Source organism: Martes martes (assembly GCF_963455335.1).
Source record: "Martes martes genome assembly, chromosome: 2".
Lineage (NCBI taxonomy): Eukaryota > Metazoa > Chordata > Mammalia > Carnivora > Mustelidae > Martes > Martes martes.
The window spans coordinates 205,956,359-205,970,554 of NC_137889.1; the positions used below are offsets into that span (position 1 = coordinate 205,956,359).

At 40.8% G+C, this 14,196-nt stretch overlaps 1 protein-coding gene across 4 annotated transcripts in view; it reads right to left on the reverse strand.

Moving 5' to 3' along the window:
* Positions 1-4,299: 4,299 nt before the first annotated feature.
* HELQ (helicase, POLQ like) overlaps positions 4,300-14,196 on the reverse strand; it is a 48,153-nt gene continuing 38,256 nt past the window's right edge. For 3 of the 4 annotated variants that reach the window (XM_080797282.1, XM_080797281.1, XM_080797280.1), the window contains 3 exons: positions 12,046-12,159; positions 10,990-11,124; positions 4,300-5,046 (listed from right to left, as the gene is read on the reverse strand). In XM_080797282.1, the coding sequence (XP_080653408.1) occupies positions 4,939-5,046; positions 10,990-11,124; positions 12,046-12,159 (357 nt within the window). In that variant the 3' untranslated portion in view covers positions 4,300-4,938. The remainder of the gene's footprint in view (positions 5,047-10,989; positions 11,125-12,045; positions 12,160-14,196) is intronic. The other variant, XR_013966449.1, reaches the window with a different exon arrangement.

A 14,196-nucleotide genomic window follows, 5' to 3' on the forward strand; every position in this document is an offset into this window, starting at 1 on the left:
GCAGATGTGCAGGGCACCTCCGGCTCCCCGATCCTGGCAATGGGCAGCTTGTTCTAACTCACACCACTACCTCCTGTCGCAAAGATACTAGAAGTCTGCTTCTCCTCCAGATAAGCACCAATGATTAAACCCAGTCTGCTGGGACTCCCACTTGTTCCCCTCCTTACTCCTTCATTCTGGCTTTAAGACACCCATCCCCTCTGCATGGATAGAAGTTGAGCTCTGTTCACACTGGACCCTCTTCCCCACTGCAGTGGTTATTACTGAATAAAGTCTATCCTTGCCACTTTAACCAGTGTCTGGATTAGTTTAGTTTAGTTTAGACTGATCACCATGTTCACAGGGCTGAGGTTATGAACTTGATCTCCACATGGCTCTGTCCATATGGCCACAATGTGCGCACCTCGGTCAGGTGTCATCAGTGCCTCTCAATGATCAGGAGGGAAACCAGATTAGAAAGTAGAGAGTAGTCACCATTTGCTGCTTTGTTTGTTTGTTGTTGTTGTTTTGGGTTCTCATTACTGTTTTAAGAGCTCAAATATCCAGATGGTGTGGGCTAGTCTTCACTTTGTTTACTTCAGCTAGACTCTTCATGTCTGCCCTTCCCAGACGTCCTTCTCCCTTTCTATCTCAGACATTCCCAATTCCTCTGCCCTGTTAGCAACTAGTTCACGGCAGACCTCTTCTACCAGGTCTTTCTCAAAAACTCCACCTCCCACTTCTCTCTCTCTAGTGTCGATAAGCCCTGGTCTTTTGTACCCTGGTTCATCTGTTTCATCAGTGGCTCATGGTTCATGTTAACTAGGCAGGAAACAAGAACCAAATATCCCAAATTTGTTTTCCATCAGTATCAAGCATCAGGCCAAATATATCCAAAACCTTCAGTAAAATGCATTTATATTTTCATGGAGCTTTCAAACAGCTTTGGGAAATTTCAACAAAATGATGTTGAATTCCCTCACCATTTTTAGGATGGGCAGCAGGATGTTATCATAATTCTCTAAGTGCTTACACATTTATTCAGAATCAAGGTGGTGTTACTGCACTTTATACAGAGTGAGGAGTCAGGTTACTTCCTGTGGATCTTCTCTAATTTTGTGTGTGATGAGACAATATTATATTTTATCCAAGGAAAAAAATCGTTTAGCATACATCTTTGTCCCTTGTTGTTGGCCCACATTTTCATAGTTTTACACAGACCTCTTTATTATCATAACACACTCTATGCCCATTTAAGAGAGAAAAAAAGAAGGTGTGGGAAAATCTAATAGACCAGATGGCTTGTAAAACTCCTCAGAGTTAGGGATTCAAACTTCCAGTGTCTGTGGTAATTGGATTTTTTTGTTGTTGTTCTTTTGTTTTAATCAACCAGAGGTAGGACTTTTATGTTTTACTTAAGCTGTTGTTAACAGGATAAGTAAAAAAAAAAAAAAAACTTTTCACTGGAGAAAAGTGCAATTAAAAAAAATGGAAGGCAGGGCACATGGGTGGTGTGGTTGGTTGAACATCCAACTCATGGTTTCGGCTCTGGTCATGGTCTCGGGGTTGCGGGATAGATCCCTGTGTCAGGGTCTGTGCTCAGCATGGAGTTTGCTTGGAACTCTCTCCCTCTCCCTCTGGCCCTCATCACCACTCTCCCTGTCTCTCTAAAATAAAAAAAATAAATCTTTCAAGAAGTGGTAGGCATTTGTTGCAGTTAATTTCTACAATTTTCAGGAATATAAAACTGTCCTTTCAATGGGCAAAATACATTTAACTTAGAATGTTCATATGTTGTGATCCGCAAGGGCCCTCTAGAATGGTGGTTTTCTAATTGTGTTCTATGCTATTTTCAAATATATTAGTTCCCTATGACAGCTATAACAAACCACCAACAAATCACTGGCTTAAAACAACACAATTCTATTATTTTACCATTCTGAAGGTCAGAAGTCTCAAGAGGGTCTCAGAAGGCTAACGGGTATCAGCAGAGCTGAGTTCTTTCCTGAGGCTGTAGGAGACAATCTGTTCTCTGCATTTTCCAGCTTGTAGATGTTGCCTGCATTCCTTGGCTTGAGGCCCCAGTCCACCCTCAAAGCCAGTAATGGTTCGTTGGGTCTCTTACATCACATCATCTGACTCTGTTTCTCCTGAACTTCTTCTTTCCTTTATAGGGGCTTTTGTGATTAGGTGGGGCCACTAGATAATTCAGGATAATATCTCCATCCCCAGTTAAGTCTGCCATCTTGATCAACTCCTTCCCAAACATGTGCAGGGTAGCTCATAATGTAAATAAACACAACAATAATGATAAAAAAAAAAAAGAGTTATCAGCATGATGCGGGTGTGAGGCTCTGTTACTTAATGGGGTGATCCAGGGCAAGGCACACTTTGTTTGTAACATTTAGAGTAAAAAATAACATATACCTCAGATGGCTGAGAGGAATTATCTAGATAACACATGGGCAAATGGTTTAGTAGTCCTGGCATGTGACAAAACCCTCAATAAATGATAGTTTCTTGTCATCCTTATTACCATTAAGTTACAAAAGAAAATATACACTTATCAATGTAATTATGACTAGAAATTGTCAAAGAGAACCAAGTATGACAATGCTTACGTATCCTTGGTGTTTCCTTTGTCATGATGGGATGTAGAGCTCTTTCTGCTTGGGTCTTGAAGCTGTTAAGTGCAGAGTTGCCTGAGGGGAGGTGGCAAGTCCCCCATGGTGCTGAGTCTCTGGTTCTCCTCGTTCTCAGGCCAGTTCTATCCCTGCTGTGGCTTGAGAATGTGGTCACTAAATATTACTTTTCGTGGAAACTAGATATATGTGGATTTCTGTCACATGAACTGGAAAAACATTTCTTATATATTAAATTCTTAAGTGTATTTGAGTTTATTTTCACCCTGTTCCCATTGACCTTTTCCCTTCTTCTGTAGAGCTGGAACATTCATATTTCTTTACATTTTAAAATCTTCTAGGGCTAACCTACTGCATCATTACACTTCACATAGCCTTTTAGTTGAACTGACCTAGAGAAACCTTGACTGAGGGCACAGGAGATTGTCCCAGACTGCTGACGGAGCTACTTTGGTTTCTGTAAAGGTAGCTCCCCCTCCCCCCAATCTTGCCATCTCTAATCTTAAATTAAGTTGGTCAACTATACTTCAATTAAAAGCAAATAAATAGAAATAAATCAAGGTCACCTCTCAGTTTCTTATAAATTGGTTAGCAAAAATCAGCACTCATCTTCAGGCTTGCTTACTCGGGCGGACTCATGAAACTGGGGTTTCTAGATTTTAAAAAAATGAAGACTGAACTATGAGCCACTGTGAGCACACCTCGATGGCTGGACCCGGGCAGCCAGCAGGCTAGCCAGTGGCTCTTTCACAACTTTTTTAGCTGTAACAAGCGGAATATGTGCGGGGAAACCCAAGATCTTACTGAGACATTGGACGCCACACTTCGGCTCGTACAAAGGGCGGAGTGTCAATGAATGAGATGTGGCGCTAGGGATATGATCAAGGCCAGGGGAAAGGGACACTTAGGAGTGGATAAAATGGGCGGGTCCTACTGAGACAAGACTGGATGAACGTTAAGTGCACACACTTCAGTTGGGAGAGCCTGGGTCTGAACTTCTGCTGTGCAACTAACTTGTACGTGACTTTGGGAAAGTTATTTTAATTTCTCTGTGTTTCAGTTTACTCATCTATAAAATGGAAGTAATAATATTATGGGCCTTACATGTTGTCGTAAGGATTAAATCAGACACATGAAAGACAACAGGACCTGGCACATAGAAATTACCAGGGAAATGATGGTTATAATAGCCTCGTCTAAAATGTTAAGGCACAAAGAACTGAGACCGTGGATCTCTTTCCATGTTTCCAGTGGGTGTCCCAGACAGATGAGTAAATCTTTAAGCCGGTCCAGCCCTCAAAAACATTGCTAGTTATTACGTTTCCTATAATCGACATTTGAGCTATAAATCTAAAAAGGGATGGGGAGAGGCAATATTTAAGTTGTGTTTAAAGAGAATCTTTGAGTTGCTAATTTGGGTACTTCTTTGCACAGGTCCCTACTTTGTGTGATAGACTGGGCTAAGTGCCGCATGGCATCCAAAGATGACAAAAAAGGTCTCGGCCCTCCAGGGGATTTCAAACTAGTGGTGTGAATAAAGACATGGGCGTAATGAAGGGCCCAGAATACTCACAGGAGGGAAGAACCCACATGTGGGGTGGGGAAGAGCACGCACTTGGACAATTTCATAGAGGAGACCGTACTTTAGAGTTTGTAGCTGACACCTGAAGCACACGGTACATTTTTAAATAAGATTTTTTATTTATTTACTTGACAGAGCATGTGTGTGTGTACAAGGAGGGGAAAGGGCAGAGGGAGAGGAGAGAATCTCAAGCAGATTCCACGCTGAGTATGGCGGCTGGCGTGGGGCTTAGGCTTATGACCTGAGCCAAAACCAAGAGGTGGATGACCAATCAGCTAGACCACCCACGCGCACCCACACACTACATCTTAAAGATAAATTTTCATGCACTGGGGGTAGCAAAAAAAAACCCCAAACCAAAAAACAATTAGGAAATGAAGGGTCTGGAAATCCCTTCTGGGAGGATTTCTGGGATTTCAATTTCAATTTCGTCTAGTTTGATGAAAAAATGTGTAAGAGAATAATACAAGGTCTGGCTGCAGATGCAGGCTGCAGATAAGTGGAAGCCGTTGGATTTCATTGAGGTGCTGGACACTAAACATCTGAGCAGAGAAATCATGTACAAGTGTCAAAGAAGATGGATTATTAATGGGAAGGTGAGGAGTATATTCAAACATCATCCACAGTTCTTCATGTATAATTAAAATGTATTTTTTCATTGATAAATTATAAGGAATCTTCAATAAAAATATGCACAATAAATCATTACTGTTTGAAAATGCTCGTCAGACAGCTTCACGCCTTTTCAGTCGAAGAGGCCTCAATACCGGGGAAATCGGAAGGCAATCTCAATAACTCCTCCACTTCCTCTTGTAAAGCCTCTGCTTTTTCGTGCAACAGCATCTACAATAAAAACATCAAGACATGAGGCCAGAATATGCATTGTCAGAGAGCCGCTGCCATCTTTACCACTGTCTATTAGATACTTGAACCCTTATGCATCAGCAATCCAGACACTAAGACCAATAATGAGAATGAAAAATAGCCACTTAAGCACAAGTGATTATAGGAAATGAAACTGAAGCATTTAGCTAAAGCCATTTTAGCTGATCAGGGCACTTGGTATATGAAAAATAAAGGAGTTTTATTAGTCTCAAAGATCTGTTTTATTGAAGACTCAGCTACTTAAAAATTAACTTTCAATCTGTAAAATTTAAGGCAGTTTTGCAAAAATTTAATTAGCTCTTGAAAATGTTATCCTTTATACATGCTTTTTATTATTCCTCAAAGTTTAGTATGCTATCTTTTAAAAATCTCTATCAGCGTTTCAAAGAAAAATTTTGTTCAAGCTCCTAAAATTAACATGGCTAATTTCAAAAGAACCATAATGAGTCAAGAAAATATTTCTGAATGTGGCACATAGTAAATGTCAATGAATATTTGCTGAGTAATGATCTTCCCTCTTTCTTTTAAAAACCGGAAAAAGGGGCACCTGACTAGCTCAGTTGGTAGAGTCTCTCGGTCTTGGGGTTGTGAGTTCGATCCCCACAGTGGGTGTAGGGATCACTAAAAAAATAAACTTTAAAAACAAAAAACCAGATGTATAGTTTTGGTGTTTGCTGCAGCTAGGTGTTGGGTATACTGGGGTGCAGAATTTACATTACTTCTGTTACAGAAGTTTTATAACAAATAGTTCAGCAAAATCACATGGAGGAGAAAAAAATCATAGGACACAAAATGAAAGTGGAAAACACACTCTACTCATTTGACATAAAGCACAGCACTGCATAGTATTATAGATAAAAGAGATTAAAAGGCAATGAGGCAAGCTTTCCAGTAGCCGAAGTAATGGTGGCCACGTAAACTAATCTCCCAGTGCCCCCTTTAAGAGCTATACAGACCAAGAAGAGCAGCAGATACGCGGCACAGAAGCCATGTGCCGGGTCTGCTAGAATACAGAGAACACCAGTCTCTTTGTATTATGGTAAAGATACCTGCCAAACTGCAGCAGAACCTTTTCTCAAGCTTCCAGTCCAAGGCATTGCAGAGATGGTGAGATTGAGAAAAAAATACATGGGAAGGAGAAGAGGGAAACAGAAGGTTTTAGATTCAACATAATCACCTCCAGAGAGAGAAAGGCCACCCCAAGTATAAAACACTGAGAAAAGACTCTTGATAGATTGAAGCACTGCCTACAAGAAGGGACTGAAAGCCCATGCAACTCTGGAAGGCAGCCTTGGAAAGGCAATCCCTCTGGGGGAGATGAGTAAAAAAGGAGAGGAGCCCTTTAAGCTGCACAGGGCGGCAGCAGGGGGAATAAGAGGGCAAAATTTAGGATGCTGTAGGACAAAAGGAAATACAAAAAAATCAAAGAACACACTTTTCTTTGCACTCCCCTCCCACTTCAAGCTGTTCATTAAACTATCCTTTGCTACATGGACAGAAGAGACTTTTAAACCAGAATTCTCATCAGCCACTCCAGATGGCCATCTCTGTCTGACAAGTGCAGGGGCACAAGCAGTTCTTATTATACTGAATTACTGTATAAAATAAAACAGAAAATGAGAATCAAAGCTCTTCAGCTCATGAAAATTTATTCTCCTGAAAGCAAACTATGAAGCAGAAGAACTGTAATGCAACATTCCAAACTGAATTAAATATTATTAAATAAACTACTTAATATAAAATATAAAATATTATTAAATTAAATATTATTAGGAGATACGGGGGGGAAACACATCTGAATAAGTCCCAAACTAGGAAAAGAGATGGACCCAGAACAGGAAGAAATGAAACCAAAGTCGAGTAAGCTCAGGTAAGAAGTGGAAGAAACAGGCAAAATCATATTAGAAATAAAAACCAACAAAGTGATCAAAGAAGAGTAGGTTATAATAAAACTTAATTAGGGTCATGAGAGCAGGAACAGGGGTGGGACAAGAAAACAAGATGATGAAAATGAGATAAAGAAAAAAGTAAAGGGGCACCGGATGGCAGAGTTGGTTAAGCATCTGGTTCAGGTCATAATCTCAGGACCCTGAGATAGAGCCCTGCATCGGGCTTTATGCTGAGCGCAGAGTCTGCTTAGAGTATCTCTCTCCCTCTTCCTCTGTAACCCCCACCCCTACTCTCTCAAATAAATAAATAAATCTTTAAAAAAAAGGTAAAAGGGTCAGAGAGATTGAAATGGAAGATGGGCAAAGAAGATTCAACATACATACAACTAGTGTTGCTAAGAAAGAAAAATGAAACAGTGGATCATACTGAACTAATATTTAAAACTACAATCTAGGGCGCCTGGGTGGCTTGGTCAGTTGAGCAACTGACTCTTGGCTTCAGCTCAGATAGGGATCTCATGGGTCAAGGGATCGAGCCCCGGGTTGGGTTCGTTCCATGCTCAGTGGAGAGTCTGCTTGAGATTCTCTCCCGCTGCACCCCCAGATCACACGTGTATGTGAGTGTGTCATGCTCTCTTTCTCTCTCTCTCAAATAAATCAATTAATTACAAAAATAAAACTACAGTCCAAGGAAACTTCCAGAAATAAAAGAAAGTAAAGATATCCTAGTAAAACTACTTCAATTTAAAATACAGAAAATATATTCATGTTTTACATACTAAAAATACACAAGGATGGGGGGAACTAAAATGGGATACAAACAGAATCTAACTGCTCTTCAAATGAACTACATAACCACAGTGAAGCAGATTTTTTTAAAAAGTGACATTTGAATACATTATTTCAGTTATATATTCTCAGACTAAAGACAAAAAGAGCATATATAATACTGAACTCATAGTTTTTTTTGCAATAGTATGGTTTAACAATTCTGAAATTATTTCCAGTGCATTCTAGGATTGAGCAAAACAGACAAATATGCTGATGAAGACAGGAGCTGGGTGTCTCACTGTTGGAGAAAGGAAGTAAAAATAAGAGAAAGGGTAGAACTACAATGAGTCCTGTAGTGTGGGATCAGTGTGGATTAAAGGTGACTGGAAATTCTTTGACGTTTACATTGGCAGGTGGGATTTGATTCTTCTCTTGAACCTGGATTCACTTGTAACCAATGGAATGTAGTGGAAATGATGCTGTGTGATTTTCAAAGGTAGTCACAAGAAACTGCAGTTTCTGCATTAGTTTCTTGGACTGAGACCATTCCAAGATCTCCTGAATGTTCCTGCTCATATCCCAGACCCATGCTATAAGAAACCCAAGCTAGGGGTGGCTGGCTGCTCTGGTAGAACCTGCAACTCTTGATCTTGGGGTCAGGAGCTCCAGGCCCACGCTGAGCATAGAGCTTACATACGGAAAAAAAAAAAAAAAGAAAGAAAGAAAGAAAAGAAACCTAAGCTATAGATAAATAAGAAACACACAATATTTTAAAAGAAATTATACCAGATTGAAAAAAAAGTGGCAGAGATGGTACAAAATAAAAAGAACCTTTGAGCCCTTGAACGTCTATGGACAGGGAAAAGACTGAGAAAGCTACCCAGCTGCAAACATGGGCCATTCCTTATGGGAAAGAAAGAATGATTCTAACGAGCGATTCAAAGCCAGGAAGAATCATTCCCAGGGAGAAATAAGTCCTAACCAAGCAACTAGCCCCACGTGCCCAGCTGGATACCAGAACTGCTTCTATGTGTGGCACATGTTCCCTCTTCTGAATGGCAGGACACTGTGGTTCTCCTGTCTCTGTCCACCATGGTATGTGTGTCTCTTTCGTTCACAGCTCTTCAGAGTGAGAGGAACATATCTGTAAAATTGTGCTCAAGAAGCATTACCTGCACCTAGACTTGATTTAGAAGAAACACCGGACCTTGAGCCCGAGTCTGATGCCACAAAGGGATAAATCTTTTAAGGATGAGTATATTTTGCGTGTGGGAAGAATGTAAATAATCTGTGACCAGAGGGCGGACATCACCAATGACTACAAATTATGTGGCCCTGCCCTCATGTGGAGCTGGGGTCTAATTCCTCTTCTTTTGGATCTGGGCTGATCTTAATGGTCTTCTAGCAACCAACAGGACACAGCGGAAGTGAAACTACTTAACTTCTGAGGTTAGTTCAGAAGATTTCCTGCCCTTTCTGCCTTGATCTCTCAAAATGCCCCCTCTCTGGACATTTCCTCTTGAAGCTGAGCTGCCATGCCGTAAGAAACCCTGGCCCCGTGGAAAGGCCATATGTAGTTGCTCAAGCTGAAAGCCCCAAAGAGCAGCCGTTTTCAACCACCAGCCGTGAGTGAACCATCTCGGATATCCAGTTCAGTCCGATTCAGATGACTATAGCCCCAGTCCAAATCTGACTGTAATTGCATGAAACTCCAAGTAAGAATCACGCAGCTAAACCTTTCCAGAATTCCTAATCCACAAAAACATAAGCACAATAAAATAGCTGTTTTAAGCTGCTAAATTGTGATGTAAAACTTTGTTATGCAGCAGTATGTACCTGGAAAAATTAGAATTGGAGTTACCGAACGAATTCATGGCCTTTAACAATTTACGTGTAAGGAGAGAAAAATATACATTTCTCCATATACGGGCTCTCTCTGCTAAAAGAACCTAGAAACAATGATATCTCTCTCTGGTTATGAGCAGACTTAGCTGCTCAAACTTGGGTTTCTAAAATACCACTCTTCACCAAAAAGAACTACAGCTCTTTGGAAAAATGGCTGATTGCATGACTAAAGCAAGCCGAACCTTGACTATCTTGCGCAAGAGCCTAGTTATCAATTTTACTGTCTCTCAGCTCCAAATCCATCCCCCGTTGTCTTGTAGAGACAGACACTAGAGGTGAATCCTGTAAACCGGTCTCCTTTGCCAGCTGGGACAACGTTCAGCTTTGTCAGTAGAGGGCACTGGAGGGACCGCCGGAGGATGGGGCTTCTCTTCCCGGTTTTGGTGTGTCTTTTCTTACGGCTCCTGCAGTGCTAGTCTGGTACGCTGAACACCTTATCTGCCATCCCCAGAGCCCTGGCCACACCCTCTCTCCAGTGAATCCCATCGGTGGTGTGGGTGAGGGCGGATGCTCTTCTCGTTACTCCGTCCCACGGTTGCTGAAGTTCTGTCTACCCCTTGGAAGTCAACTAATAACCTTGTTATAGTCACTAATCCTTTATATTGAACTTTCCTCTTCAAATTACTGTGTGCTTTCTGTTCCTAATAATTAGACTCTAACAGATATACCCCAAAAGTAAGAAAGCCCAACAATGACGGGGACAGGTCCAAAAGACAAACTGGCCCCTGTCTAGAAAAGGACAACTAGGAGGACAGTAACTGCCTAAAGCTACATCATTTAATACAGATGAAGAAACAGGAAAGAGAAATGCTTGGACACAAAGAGAGCTGTTTTCAAATATGTGAAGAACAACCATAGGAACAAAGAAAACAGACTAGTTCTAGAAGGTAGAACTTACGACGTAATGGTTGATATTGTAAGGCGGCAACAGTTAGCCTCACTATTGGGGTGCTTTTTGGAACACGGAGAGTGTCCAGAAGTAGAACTACGTAATTTTTGAGGTCGTAAGCTCCTTGTCAACGAAGGTGTGCAAAGGTGGGAAGACCAGATATCAGGGATGCCGAGGAGGGGCCTTCTGTGGAAAGCGTGAGGAGGCAGAATTCTGGGAGTTCCAGCATTCTCTGTACCTCAGGGGACTTTTGAGACTGCCTAATTTTTAGCAGGTGCTTTTTCTGTTTTTGCGAGCCTTGTATCATAACAGATGCACTATTTTATCCACATATTGTAAGTACATACTTTTGTGTCTATAGTTAAATGTTTTTGCTTTTATGTCCAAAGTATAAGGAGGTAACACTACAAAATATCATGAAGGGTAAAAAACGGTTTGTTTGCTTACCTTTGCTGATGAAACAATTTGCTTGGCCTGGCGTCTTGATAAATGATCAACTGTCCTTATGAGCACTTCAGGATTTGCATTAGCTAAGTGCATCAGACTTTTATAGCCTGCGTTGTATAACTGTTTTGCTCGACCCTAAAAGGTATTACACAAATCAGCAGGGTCAGAATTTGGGACTAGAAAAAAATAATCAAGTGTCTTATTGAAGGAAAAATTTCACATGCAAGAGATAGAAACAGACTAAGGTAATAATAAATATGAAGAGATAACACATCTGAATCCAGAGAAATTTTAAAATATGAATTTGGGTAGTCCCAATCTGACTGCAAGACGGCTTTCTGTGCAGCTTAAGTTAGCCAATGCGTGTTGCAATCAGGAATGAGAAATTCATTCAGGCACTAAGGTGAGGGGCATTATTTTAGATGCCCGGTCAAGATGTTCTAGTGCAATATCCTTAAAATGTTTTCACAATCTACTCAGGGGACTGCTGGGGTGCGTGCGTGTGCGTGCATCTGTGTGTGTGTGCGTGTTCCCAGGCAGAAGAACGCTTCTGATGGAAGGATTGAATAACAGAATAAGCTGAAATCAACAGTTGGCTAAAAACAAAAAGTTGAGAAACCAGGTGAGGATACTTGGTTCTCACTCCCTTAGGAAATGGAAGGAAGCCTTGTTGCCTCCGAATCACCACTTCCTGAGACAAGCACTGAGTTTACACCGATAGGAGGTAATTCTCAGCTGCAGTGAAGGAGGAGACACTAAGGACCATATACCCGGGGAGTCTCAATCTTATCCCTACTGTTGTGTTTTTCCACAAATGTGATTTTTCTCATCAGAACTGCTTCCAGATCGATGGGGGATTTCTGGGAGGCCATGACAACAATTTAATAAAGAAACAGACACACACACACACACACACACACACACACCCCAACCTCTCATGATAAATGAGGAATAAGACCATTCTTATTTACCTTGTGATAAGACTTTACAAAATAGTCAAACCTGACTTTTCTTTAGTTGAAATCATCTCAGTTGGGAAACTGGGAAGCCACTAACCTCTAAAACTCCAGTCACTTCCATGAGAGGAATCAGCTCTGCCTTGACACAGTAAGTCAACTTCTTGGTAAGTTCTACCAAAAGGGCTCTATAAACCCAAAACTCCTCAAGTTCCTACAAAATACAAAGAAATACATAGAATTTAGATCTGGTAAGTCATTTCTAAGCTTAGTTGGCACGGTAGGGGCCCAGAGAGGGTGGGTGTTCCCTCATGTAAGTTCTGAAACTTGGTAAAGCCAGAGACGAACAACAATTCCACACAAACTTATCATGAGGAAACATGGGCAGAGACTGAGGGATTTGATTAAGTGGTTCTGGGATGAGGAAGAAGACGTAAAGTTGGAAAACGAGCCACTGAGAAGAGCTCTGTTCATTTTTTATCAGAACGCCAGCAAGTGAACACACAGTTTCTCTTTCCCAAGTAACTGAAAACACTCCCCAGCTCTGGGGGTTCATCCTGAAGCCAAAACATTACATATGGAAGGATCCCAATGCAAGATGCAGCAATATTTAAAACAAAAAAATCCTAGCAGCCGTATTTAACAGTAAAAATACCGGAAGACACTGGTCAATCACGGCTAAAGGTGGGTAAATGGGCATTTACTATACTATTTTGTCTTATTTTATGTCTGAAAATTTCTGCCGTAGTTTTTTAAAGGTCACTTTCTAACGGCTGGGTGTCACTGTGAGCACACGTGATACATGCAGTGGCATTAGCCAGCTACTTTCTGACCACCAGGAGAGCAGCCAATGCACTAGAGATGGCAGAGTGAAGAGAAGAAAACCTTGACCAGAACAACCAGTCCGCCAACCCTGAACTGCCTTGGCTCCCGCTCTCCTGTTACACGTGGCAATCTTGGTTTGCTATTGTTTAAACCTCTGTGGGGTTTTTCCCGTTACTCGTAATTGAAGGCATTTTAACTAATACTACTGATGTACTATTTCATACCGCTGACATAGCTTTTAAAAAGGAAAAAACACTTTAAAATACTGAAAATGCACTCATGAGAGCACAAGTTGTTGGGTAGATTGTGTCTAGGATCAACTATCAAGTTATAGTTGTTTTTCAAATTTGATACAGTTTCTTTTACTTGAACAATTCTATAAGGCTGAAGTCCTTAAAATCCTAAGTAAAACAAAGGGATAGAATTTTAGGGGAAGGGGCGCCTGGGTGGCTCAGTGGGTTGAGGCCTCTGCCTTCGGCTCGGGTCATGATCCCAGGGTCCTGGGATCGAGCCCCGCATTGGGCTCTCTGCTCAGTGGGGAGCCTGCTTCCTCCTCTCTCTCTCTGCCTGCCTCTCTCCCTACTTGTGATGTCTGTCAAATAAATAAATCTTTAAAAAAAAAAAAAAGAATTTTAGGGGAAGTACCTTTAAATATGAAGAAAAACAAACACAGAAAACTTAAGAAAATAAAGGCTAGCTTCTAACTACCTATAAATTTTGTCTACTGCTTAGCTAGCACATGATTAGGGAATGTAAGCTAATATTTAAAACTTAGCATAAGTAGGAGATATTAAATGCAAATTTGCTAAAATAATTATCATTCAACCCAAAGTCAGTATTCTGGATTATTTACTCATTAATACATATGACAGAATTAACTGCCATATACGTACATAGAATATGGAAATTTAAGATGGGGAAAATGAAGATTTCAAATTTAAAAATAAGATTCATGAGAGAAAAATGTTTTTAAAAAATTCAGTATAGAAACAAATATGGAAGGATTATTACACCATTTAATTAGAAGAAATTTAAATGCAGCCAAAAAAGGCTTATATTATCAATTCATCCCCAAAATTGTCCTAGTAGAAAGTCTGGTAAGCTTTGCTATGCTATTTAAGGAAACTCTGAAAGCTGGTTTTAGTAAAGTCTTAAACAAATGCATCCCAAATGCAAATGGCCAAAATAAAGTTTTCTTCTTAGTTAATTAAACTACACATTTGACATAGAAACCTAAAGCAGCTGCCAGACACTGGAAGCAAAAATGGCAAAATACTGTGGCGATCATGAGAGCGTGGTCCCAGGGGTGACAAGGTGGCTGCTGGGTGTCGGTAAGGCACTCATCAAACACGTGCCATGGTCAGCACCAGGGAGAGAGACCCCCCACAATCTGTATCGGTGGAGAACTGTGGTTTTAAGAGTTGAT